Source organism: Lasioglossum baleicum, chromosome 10 (assembly GCF_051020765.1).
Source record: "Lasioglossum baleicum chromosome 10, iyLasBale1, whole genome shotgun sequence".
NCBI classification, from domain to species: domain Eukaryota; kingdom Metazoa; phylum Arthropoda; class Insecta; order Hymenoptera; family Halictidae; genus Lasioglossum; species Lasioglossum baleicum.
Window position 1 is genome coordinate 11826313 of NC_134938.1, and position 12298 is coordinate 11838610.

A 12298-nucleotide genomic window follows, 5' to 3' on the forward strand; every position below is an offset into this window, starting at 1 on the left:
CATTTAAAATTTTGCGATCATAATTCCTTTCATTTGCATCTCAGATTCTTCCCTCCCCCTCGCCCGATCTATCGATCCTCGAAATTTTTCCAGAATGTCTGAAAAAATTCCAATCGAATCAAAATTTCAAAGATCACAATCATAATGAATTTCAATTATATCTGAGATTCTTCATTTGGCAATTTTTAAAAATTTGTGGAAGCACCTCCCCCCGATCCTCCGTGGATTTATCGATCCTCGAAATTTTTCCAGAATGTCTGAAGAAATTCCAATCGAATCAAAATTTCAAAGATCACAATCATAATTAATTTCAATTATATCTGAGATTCTTCATTTGGCAATTTTTAAAAATTTGTGGAAGCACCTCCCCCCGATCCTACGTGGATTTATCGATCCTCGTAATTTTTCCAGAATGTCTGAAGAAATTCCAATCGAATCAAAATTTCAAAGATCACAATCATAATGAATTTCAATTATATCTCAGATTCTTAATCTGGCAATTTTTAAAAATTTGTGGAAGCACCTCCCCCCGATCCTCCGTGGATTTATCGATCCTCGAAATTTTTCCAGAATGTCTGAAGAAATCTCAATCGAATAAAAATTTCAAATTTCACAATCATAATTAATTGCAATTTTATCTGAGGTTCTGCATTTGGTAATTTTTAAAAATTTGCGGAATGACCTCCCCTCGATCCTTCGTGGATCTATCGATCCTCGAAAATTTTCCAAGACGTCTGAAGAAATTTCAATCAAATAAAAATTTCGCGATCATAATTTGAATTTCTTTTGGATCTCAGATTCTACATTTAGCAATGTCAACTTTGTTAACATGTTGACACAAGTTGATAGTTCCACCTGGCATCTTGCTTATCGAAGGTTCAGGAATTTTTGCAATTCCGGACAGGAACCGTTGCGAGGTTATGTATGGCGTAATCTGCGGCGGCGTATGAGCCGTGGCCGCTGACGTCGCCATATTGTGCCACGCTCGATTACTAGGCATATTACGTTACCGGTGCACTACACAATAACATTCGATTAAACTTCTCTGTGTATGATTACTTTATTGCAGATCGCCGATTAATCTTCGAATATTCGTTGGTTCATTAGCTGTCAATCATCCGGCGTCATCGAGCTATTAAACGCCTATTTCAGCGAGTCATTGTGCGCGCCGCGCCGTATAGAACCGTCTTTTCCCTCGTTAGTAGTATCGTTAACCGGGATCGTCCTCCTTGTTATAACGTTTGTTGCATCCCGATATTCATAGAGACTTTCACCGATGTACATATATATACGAAAAATGAACAAAAAAATTATTTCAGATGACCTTGGGCACCACCCCTTTCAAGTAAAATATTTTTAGGACACTCTATCCCCTGCGTTATCCACTTGGCTTATCTTATAATCGGTGATTTTTCAATTCAAAATTGCTTGGAACAATGCAACATCTGATAGTTCCTGCTAGCTCCTGTTTCGAAGTGATTCGGTATGGAAATGACGAGAATTTTTGCAATCTAGTTTCTGGAGGATCCTTTGGAAATATTCGTAGAAATCGATGCTGACGGTCGGCCGACGCAACGGGACAATTTTGACGGTACACTGGCCGAGTAACTTCGGTATCCTAGCTCTCGGCCAAGAACAAAAGGGGATGGAGTATTATAGGCTGGCAGAGTAGGCGGCCATCCGGTTTCATTGCGGTTCTGTCTGTCCTCTGACGTTTCCACGGCAACCTGGATTGCGTATCTCGGCCGGCGTGGTTGTCCTCATCGTTGTCTTCCCCGTCATTGTTGTGGTTGTCGTCGTCCTGCTTGTCGAATCGACATTCAACCTCTGAATGTCTTCTTTCCCTTCGTTTCTTTTCCTCCTTTCTCTCTCTCACCACCTCTCTTGTTGACTCTGTCTTGCTGTAGTCGCCTCAGTCTGTGCTCCGTTGATATCATTCCCCTCCGTTAGTCGAGGTACAGGGATACGGAGGACCCGTAATTGTAACTTCATTTGAGGCTAATTTCGGCCGAGGGGTATGATGAAACGCGGTAATAATTGTGTTATCCAGACAAAGGACGGTTATGGATACGCGCCGCCGCCACCAGCACCGTCCTTGCTCCCAACGCGGAGCGTCATCACCACCGGATCCTCCTACCAACCCCCGAGGGTGCTCCAGGATAAGGTAGGAGGGGTTTATTCGCCTCTCTCGCTTCCTCGTTCTACAAATATGGCTGCTTTAACGGAACTTCAACGGCACCGTGCACCATATTGTTCCCCTCCAATCGCGTGTGCACCTTTTAACCACCGTCCCAACACCCGCGCACTACGTCCTCCCATTTCCTCATCAGCCTTCTGCTCCTTAAGCTTCACAAAGAGTCCTCAAGATAGAGGATCTATCAATCGATGCTAAAAAGTTATTTCTACAGGCTTGTCTGGCTATAGATAGCTACCTTCAATTGTTGTGTCACCTAACTGGCTTGATGAGTGAAGATGATAAGACGAACAACCTCCGAAGGATACTTGGTTTCTCAGGCAGCTAATTTGGTGACTACTCTCTCAATAGTCTTCAAGGCTAGAGGATCTATCAATCGATGCTAGGCGAAAAGTTATTTATACAGAATGGTCTTGCTAGAGATAGTTACCTTTAATTGTTGTGTCACCTAACTGGCTTGATCAGTAAGGATGGTAAGATGAATAACCTCCAAAGGATACTTGGTTTCTCAGGAAGCTAATTTGGTGACTACTCTCTCAATAGTCTTCAAGGCTAGAGGATCTATTAATCGATGCTAGGCGAAAAATCATTTCTACAGTGTGGTCTTGCTAGAGATAGCTACCTTCAATTGTTGTGTCACCTAACTGGCATGATGAGTGAAGATGATAAGACGAACAACCTCCGAAGGATACTTGGTTTCTCAGGCAGCTAATTTGGTGACTACTATCTCAATAATTTTCAAGGTTAGACGATCTATCAATCGATGCTAGGCGAAAAGTTATTTCTACAGGGCGGTCTTGCTAGAGATAGTTACCTTCAATTGTTGTGTCACCCAACTGGCTTGATCAGTAAGGATGGTAAGACGACTTCTACCTGAGGACGTTACCAAAGGAGATTTGTTTTACAAGATCACCGTATGCCTCAATTCTCAATATAAACGTTGAATGTTTCGAAGTGGAGAAGACTCGCGTTTCGAATTGCTGGATTGATCAGTGTGCAGCTTCTATTTAATAACACCGAATCGATCGAACTTCCATTTGAACCAGCGAGGACATCTCCTCAGGCAGCCAGAAAAGATATTTCAAAGGGTACGTCGCACTCATAACCCGTCCTTCCACCATGAAAAGAGAAAGGGGCCGTCTCCTCCGGCCCTCATCCCTTCGAGAACCAGTGCGGAATACCGATTCGTCAGACCCCGACGAAAGAGAAGAGGATCCATAGGCCGGGTTCCTCCCGCGGAGTCGATGGAATGGTAAATAAGGCAGTCGGTAGGCAGGCGTTATTTATGGGGATGTAATTTAATAACCGAAAGATGAACAGGGAGAGATAGCAGTGACGCCGAGCGTAAAGCCGAAAGTGGCATGAAAGTAGCAGCGCCGTCCTATTGGCTGTTCCCCTCTGCCTCTGGCGTGCTGGGATGTTGGAGAACAGCCGGCCATATGGCTTCTCGTGCACGCCACCGCCGCCGACGCTGCCTGCCTGCTTCGAGGTTCCGGGGGTGCGAAATGATATGGAAGTAATGGAGAGAGCAGACCCCGTTGCGCCTATGCGAGAAGATTGACCCTCGCGATTGTGGAACAAGGAGGATCGCGCACCGTTGCTCTGTTCACCGGACAGAGCGATGACAGATTGATACAATTCCGCCGAGAGTCGCCGCGACAGATTTCCTGCCAACTGTTGTTGCTCCGGCGATCATTACGCCGAATTAAAGCGACAGACTGGACCCGATCAGAACCCGGTGAACTTCACTGATCTTGGATAATGGGGCCTAACCTTGTCGAAGACGTCTGCGTGGACCTTCAGAGGAGTCGGACTTCCATCTTACGCCAATTGTACAAGGATTCAAGACAGGATCAGCGTGCTGAACCATGTGGAAGCTCGAAGGAGTCTTTCTCAAGTCTATGTACTCGCGGATGATGAAGATAATGCTGGCTAACTTTATCACAGACGTGAATTGTGGGAGGATTCAAAGGAGGAGCAATGTGCTGAACCATGTAGAAGCTCAAAGAGGCGCCAATTTGCAAGGATCTCCCGATTCATCGGAAAGGATCGCCAGCATCGCGAGAGGATTCAGAAGGATGAAGCTCAGGGGAGTGTTCCCGTGGCCCGACGACTTCATCGAAGCCGCAAGAAGGGCCTAGGCATACGCGAGACCGTTACTTCGGTGGCTGCGTCGACCTTCAGAGGAATCCGAAGTCCATCTTACGCCAATTGTACAAGTATTCAAGACAGGATCAGCGTGCTGGACCATGTGGAAGCTCGAAGTAGTCTTTCTTAAGTCTATGTACTCGCGGATGATGAAGATAATGCTGGCTAACTTTATCACAGACGTGAATTGTGGGAGGATTCAAAGGAGGAGCAATGTGCTGGACCATGTAGAAGCTCAAAGAGGCGCCAATTTGCAAGGATCTCCCGATTCATCGGAAAGGATCGTCAGCATCGCGAAAGGATTCAGAACGATGAAGCTCAGGGGAGTGTTTCCAGGCCCGACGACTTCATCGAAGCCGCAAGAAGGGCCTAGGCACACGCGAGACCGTTACTTCGGTGGCTGCGTCGAGGAAACGAGAAGGAAGCTGTGAACCCGGCGTAAAGCCCTCGGCGAACCTCGCTCCTTATCGATCTGCCCCTGAGACTTGTGCGACCAAGAAGCCGAGAGCGCGACGAGGAAACCCGACCGGGGAGAGGAAGAGAGAAAGAGATAGAGACCCATGAAGCAGAGAGTGGAGCGAACCTCGCGTTTGTGTACGTGTAAGATAGACCTGAGAGCCGGCTACTCGAGCGTGACTCCGCAGCCGAAGCCGAGCCTATCAATATTTCCTCCCGAAATCCGCCGCGGTACCCATTGGTAATTTCTCTTTTCTTATTTTCCACTTCTTTGGCCTGGTTGGCCTCCATCTTTGCGCTCCTGACGAATGGCGAGTACGCTCCTCGTTCGTCTTTGCTAATTGGACAATCTTGTAGATGGCTGCCTTCTCCTTCTTCTAATCCCTACCAGTGCCGGATAGTGCACGTAACAAAGACTATGTTCAACGAATTGTTGATAATCTCAATTTGGGATGCTTGAATCTGTTTCAGATTTCAAGGAGGACCCACCTGTACAGTTAGAGGGTATCCTAAAACACTGACAGTCTTGCGTGGAGATCCAATGCTCAGATACAGCAGTGAACGTCCATGTTTCCTCCAATTTAGGGTATCAGAAAGTCTGAAATCGCTGACTCCGGGGCACCGAGGATTGAACGACTGCGTGTCAGCAGACTGGAGCCGTGATCTTCGCATAAGTGTGGTTCCAGGTACAGATTCCGGAACGAATGAACCGGGACACGGATTCGACGCGTCCCCGTTCATTAAAGACCAGGGGAAAAACGAGGTGGAACAGGGTGGCCGGGTCGGAGCGATTCCCGAAAGCAGAATATAAGCCCCGGGACCAGTTAGCGTCCAATCTTATCCCCGTTTCTCCGGCTGTTTTTCCGTCGTCCCGTGTCTCATGCTCAGGATATATAACTGTTATTTTTCGCGAAAGCCACTCCATTATTTCGCCCTCCATCGCCGCGGTCTTTTTTACCGGCTCGCCGTTTCCTTTCTCCGACGGGGCTTCTGTCTCCCCGGCTTCGCGGACGGTCCCATTTCGGAGTGTCCCGGCCAAGCGAGACAATACATTATATTATCCGTATCATTATTTCTCCGCGCCGAAAACCAGCCCCGGAGCTAGAAAAACCGAGACACGATCATAATGGGAGAAATCCCGGCCTCGCCGCTGATATTCCCGGTTTCCTGCTCTAACACACAGAGGAGCCGAGAAATCCTGACCAATATCTCGACGTCGTTCGGCGTCGACCGACCGAGCTCTCTCGGACCAGACCATTCCGGTTTCTCTTATTTTTAAACGCACTCTCTTCTCGCTTTTTCGTTATTTTCGGATTTGGCTCCGCGAATCGGAACAATGGAACGTCTCGAGAAATTGGGATAACTACATATCCGGGAGTCTTTGAAAACTTAGGTCTCCAAAAGCGTGGGGTCTCTGAAAGGTTGGGGTTTTCGAAAGCTGGAAGTCTCCAAAATCTTGGTGTCTTCGGAAGCTTGAAGTGTAGGAAAAATTGGGGTCTCCGAAAACTTGGGTCTCCAAATGGGTGGGGTCTCTGAAAGCTTAAGGTGTACGAGATCTTGGAGTCTCCAAAAGCTTGAGATCTCCCAAGGCTTGAGGTCTACGAGATCTTGGAGTCTCCAAAAGCGTGAGATCTCCCAAAGCTTGAGGTCAACGAGATCTTGGAGTCTCCAAAAGCTTGAGATCTCCCAAAGCTTGAGGCTTCCCAATGCTTGAGGTCTACGAGATCTTGGAGTCTCCAAAAGCTTGAGATCTCCCAAAGCTTGAGGCCTCCCAAAACTTGAGATCTCCGAAAGCTTGAAGTCTCCAAACGCTCGGGATCTCTGAGATCCCTGTACGCCCACAGCCGTTGATGAATCCGATCAATCATCGGCTGCTCTCGCTGTACGAGTGGTTGGAGGAGCGAAATCTATCGAGAGGAACGGCTGAAGAAATTAAGTGCTCTCGGCATATGCTGCGACCAATTGCCAATGAGACCGATTAGTTATCTAACACCAGTGGAGCAAGTAGACGTTGTAGCGCACCCCTGTACTTGCATCCAGATAAGTGCACACCCGGCGACACCCCGATCCCATTGACCTTTCGCAGGTTCCTCCGGGAATGGGCCGATTAATTCAAGTGTTTTTACGTCGCCCGGTAGATCGCACCGACGCGACGCGACGGGGAGGAGGGTGCACAAGGTACAGGGCTAGAACACAAGTATATCCACGGTAAAGGGATGCTCTAACAGGGAGCACGGCGTCCCACGGGACAGCATTACAGCGTATCAGCACCGCACAAACTGAACGAGTGGATCATCCCCCTTTTCGAGCGACAGAAAAGCCAACGAGAGAAAGAGCATTCAAAAGGAGAGTGAGAGAGAGAGAGAGAGGGAATCCATTGATCGACTCACATATGTCCCGAGATTTAATCAGTCGCTACTTAAGACCTTATCTCCCATTTTAGTTCCCGTGTACGCACCTACTTCGTCCACCCTCATTTCGACTACCCTACAGGCCGCAACCCGCCTGATAATGTAATCGAGCGTAATGCGGATCGAATTGGCCTGCAAGTGAAATCCACTAACATGATTTCCGGCGGCCGCCGCGTTAATGGAAACGCACGCAAATTAGTTAGCCTCCGCCCACAGAAAGTATCGGACAAATCTTCTAAGCACACATATTACAATCAAAAACCTAAGTGAAGGGCATCTGAATAAATTGAGTTTTGTTCTTTTCACGAAGCAGCAGACATCGGGCGCTTTTAGTGCCCGGTTCACAGTACGAAAGGTTGCTGAAGAACTCCTCTATAATCGAAGAAACTATGTAGACTCTCCGAACAATTGATCCGCCGTAAATTCCTAGTATTCCGAGCAGATGAAGCAGTGTCGTCGCAGGCACGGTAGCGTGAAACGTGGGCGTATGTAGCTACAGGAATTGCTTTCTGGCCGAGGTTTTCGATGTGTCTAGGATTGCAGTGGAGGGTGCGGCGGTGGCTTGTTGCTCGAGTGACTCCTCCACCTTCGAACAACCTCTCTCTCTCTCTGTCTCTCTCCTTCGCACTCTTCCCCAGGCTAGTGTTCCTCTCGTTCTCTCCCGTCGTCTACCTTCTCCTTTTCCTTCTTGGCCGTATCCCCCGACCGAAGGCCCAGATGGCGGGTATTGATCTGAATCCGGAGAACAGATCGCCTGGAAAAACTTACCCCGCGGATACTTACCTACCCACCTCGCTATCTACATGCTCACCTATCCAACCTAGCTTCACCCACTCACGTACACCGAACCCGCAACCTTCTGGACCCGTGTGCCTGTGTGCGCGCGCGTAAATGTATTTCCGCTTGGCGAGCAATGGATAGAGGAGAAGGCTGATGCTCCTCCGCACTGGAAAACCGCTTCACGGGAGAACGTGCTTCCACCCTAAGTGATTGTTCACGCCGATTCATCGATACGATCCTTCAAAAATCATCGAGCATTCTTCCTTCACGGCACGCGGAAACTTACAGGCGTTTATGTTACACTGTCTCGTGTCTTTGCGATACTTCAGCTTTTTTCACAGGTCTCGAGTTTCGCCAAGCTTTTGGAGACCCGAAACGTTTGGAGATTCCAAGCTTTTGGAGACCCCGAGCTTTCGAAAACCCCCAGATATCAGAAACCCCAAGAAATCGGAAACCCCCAGATATCGGAGACCCCAAGTAAGATCCAATTAATGCAATTTCGCAGGGCGAACTACTACGTTGAGAGCAGAGTTTTGAAATGTAGATTGGACTTACCGATTGATGGAGGAGACGGATGGCACGTTGTCCTGCGAACAAATGCCTTCGGCGAGCAGCCTGTCTCTAATTTCCCAGGCAAACATTGTCGGATTATCCCTCTTGTAGTTCGCGATCGCCTCGACGACTGGCGGTGTTGCTACTTTCGGCTTGGAGCCGCCTATGACGCCGGCCTTGAAGCTGCCGGTTTCATAATACCTGCGGACAGGAAAGATCAAACTGATAGATCGTTGAAAAGATTCTGTCACGATTGGGATCATGGAACTAGGGAGTCCCTACACCAGTGGCGTCGTTTATCGCGTCCTCATCTCCTTCACACATTACCTAATAGTCTCCTCGGTTCCTCTACTGGCAATTAAACGACGTTTTCACGAACATAATCAACAGATATCATGCACTTCTGACAGCAATAGGTGGGTGTAATCTCAAACAATAAAAATATAAATACAAATGGATTTCTGTGTGTGGTCTGAGTCCTCAAATGAATTCCGACGATGTTCACCTTTACTTTTATTTTTAACAATCTGAAGAGTCTGGGTAGACAATGTCCATGATCTAGCCCGAGGATCTAGCAATTCCAGGCAAGGATAAGCTTCAGGGGGTTCGATCGAGATCCGCCTCAAAGGAACAACAGCCTCGATCATCGTTTGTACTCGAGAAACAGCAAGTGGGTTGACAATGTCGATCACGGAGTCGGAGGATCTAGGATTCCAGCTAGACAGATGGCTTCACGGGGTTCGATCAAACGGGCGGCGGCGAGGAAGCCGGTGACTGGTTCGGTCAAGATCGGACTCAAAGGGACGATAGCCTCGATTATCCGTCGTTTCGGGCAAGTGATTTAAAATCCGCCGGCAAAGCGGTCACGGCGTTGAGCGCGCGTACAAAATTGGCGAGATATCCAGAGCCGGGCTCGGAGCGGTGGCGGCGGACCCACATCCATCAAGGCGGCCCACAAGCGCGCCATTATTGCGGGCTTTCTGCCGTAATTGAATTTAAGCACGAGCGAAGATATTATTTAACTAATTAGGCACAAAGGGTGCGTTCACGGCGGGCCAATCGCGATTGGCCATCGCGCGCGCATAGCACGTAACCTGGTGGGAGGCTGTGCCAGAGACGCCGCACGTACGGCTCGGAGGCGGATAGCGGGAGAAGCAGAGAGAGAGAGAGAGAGAGGGAGAGAGGAGGAGCACCGACAGCGGGGAGGCGCAGGCCGTTTGTTTTAAAACAGCCGGTCGTTGACGCGCCGCTGGACGGCGATTCGTTATTCCGACGTTGGCCGCCCACCGCGGGAAAAACGATCGCTACCGTGCCTCTCTTTAACCCGCTCCCTTTGATTCCGTTCGAACGATCCACGCACCACGCGAACGTAGATCTCCTTTCGATATCATGTTTGGGACCGACCCGCCGGAAGCCGAGTCTGATACACGGGAATCGGATTTCCAATCGGTTGTATAAGTCTCGCCAGCCGACATTCTCTTTCTTGAAGAAACTGCAAGCCACGTGATTAGCAGCGGCGCGCAGTGGGCCAGAAACCGATTTTTTTTGGACACAAATCTGCCGACAATTCGGTTTTTCATCGATTCAATTGGAATTTGTTTTTAAATGTTCGTGAAGGACTATACTTTAACTACACTTGGTGTAGGGTTAAGAAGTGTCGGCAACTCAGCTGGGGCATGCAAATTTATGGTATGGGCGGATGAAGTATCGGAGTTATTGGGCTTTGTAGTTGAGGATTCTTGATTGTGACAGTTAACGGTTTTCGCGCAGCACGCCATCAAAGTATAGTCCTTCACGAACATTTTTAAAAAAATTGCAATTGAATCGATGAAAAACTGAGTTGTCGGCAGATTTTTGTCCAAAAAGATCGGTTTCTGGCCCACTGTGCGGCGGACGGGTACCCCGGAAATTCGGGTTCGGGTCGGGTCGGATATTTATCCCGAATATGGGTAAATTCGTGATACGCGTCGAAATCGGGCCAAGTCGGGTTGGGAACTAGAAAATAGAGAACGTCATAGATTTTCCGAATGTCAAGAGGGGGGCACCGCCACACAGATTCTAACAAAGTATACATGATTTTTATTGCGTTCGCAGCAAATAGCTTCCCGAATCGTAGCGAAACTGCAGTTCAATTATGTCACCAGCCGTGAACAATGCACCGTTCGACAATATAGCGACGTAATGGTCCGAACGGGGAAAAAATCGAACCCGCAACCGAAAGCAGAAGGGTTTCCTTGAACAGGCCGTGTCACCCCGAAATGATTACGAGCATATCTGCCGTAAAACCCCATATTCCCGGTCCACATGTCGATGCTCGTGATATTTCGCCCCCATTGTTCCGCCCCCGTGCTCCGCCATGGCCATTAACCCGCGCGCGCGATTTTTAAAATTGATCGTCGCGTCGTTCATACAGCGGTGCATTAATTTCGAGTTTAAACGGGACCGATACTGAAATCGGCTCGCCGACGGCCGAACCAATACGCCCGAGTCGTAGCAGTTATAATACGGCTCGTGTCTGTCATTTTTATTGATCATTTGCCGATCGGGAATCACGGTGGAATTTCGGGACTTCGATGTACAGGGTGTCTCAGCTGAAGGAGGCCACCTAAATGTCTCCTTTATTTTTAATGGCACAAAAAGAACATTTATGGCACAATTTAAATGGTATCGGAGGAGGAATATCATAGAAGAACAATTTATTTTGTTCGGTCATTTTTTAATTGTTTCTCATGGTCATTTTTTATCGAGAAAACTTATTATTTTTATTCCATCTTGTTAATGACTTAAGCATATTCGAATGTATTTTTTCAACCGCTATAAGATGGACTAAAAAAAAATCAGTATTCCGGTAAAAAAAATAACGACGAGCTTGAAAAAACTATGAAAAAATAACCGGACAAAAGAAATGGGTCTGCTATGATATTCCTCCTTCGATACCATTTAAATTATGCCATAAATACCTTTTTTGTCATTAAAAATAAAGGAGATATTTAGGTGGCCTCCTCCAGCCTGGACACTGTATATCATTTTCTAATCTTTGCAATTTGTATTGGGTTGGCAAGAAAGTAATTTCGGTATTATATAAATAAAACCCAATTTTTCTATTCAAGCAATCAACTTTAATCAGTAAGATATTTTCCATCTTGTTCGATGATCTTCCGCCATCTTTCTAGTAGCTTCATAATTCCGCGCACATAAAACTTCAAAGTTCTCCCAAAATTGGGTTTTATTTCATCCTAAAATTCTTGCCAACCCAATATTTTGTAAAAAGAAAATTTCTCTCTCTTTTTTTCTATCTAACATTTTCCTTTCAGATCTGTGACAATGCAATGGATTTGTAATCTTAAATGTAATCTTTTGCATGAAGATCCACTGGCGCAGACCTAGAAAAAGGTGTTGAATTTTTTCGTTAAAATTAACGAACGGGGCATCGGTAGGCAGTTTAAATTTCTCCAGGAAGTTTTTGCAAGAAGTTTGCCACTGCCTCCGAAGACGGAAGAATTAGAAACGAGAGATCCAAACGCGATCCCACATGGAACAAAGGCAAAGGCTCAGCTATTCTCCGGACGCTCCCCTAAACTTCTTTCCAAAAAGGCACTCTCTCTGTGCTTGCGTAGGGCCGAGGAAGGTTTCGACATCGTTCGAAGGGTCTTTCAGCGCTGTCTTTCACGAGTTTACGAACTCGCTGGAATCGTTCGCATCCGCCGTCGCGTCGTTCAAGAGCCGCGTGCCGGAATCGTCGCGATTCCGCGAAGAA

General features: G+C 47.4%; 1 protein-coding gene across 8 annotated transcripts in view; it reads right to left on the reverse strand.

The window, feature by feature from the left end:
• The window catches only part of Sv (paired box protein shaven), a 201834-nt gene that overhangs the window by 24603 nt on the left and 164933 nt on the right, over positions 1-12298 (reverse strand). For 6 of the 8 annotated variants that reach the window (XM_076431409.1, XM_076431405.1, XM_076431408.1 and 3 more), the window contains one exon: positions 8545-8763. In XM_076431409.1, the coding sequence (XP_076287524.1) occupies positions 8545-8763 (219 nt within the window). The remainder of the gene's footprint in view (positions 1-8544; positions 8764-12298) is intronic. The other 2 variants (XM_076431412.1, XM_076431406.1) reach the window with 1 other exon arrangement.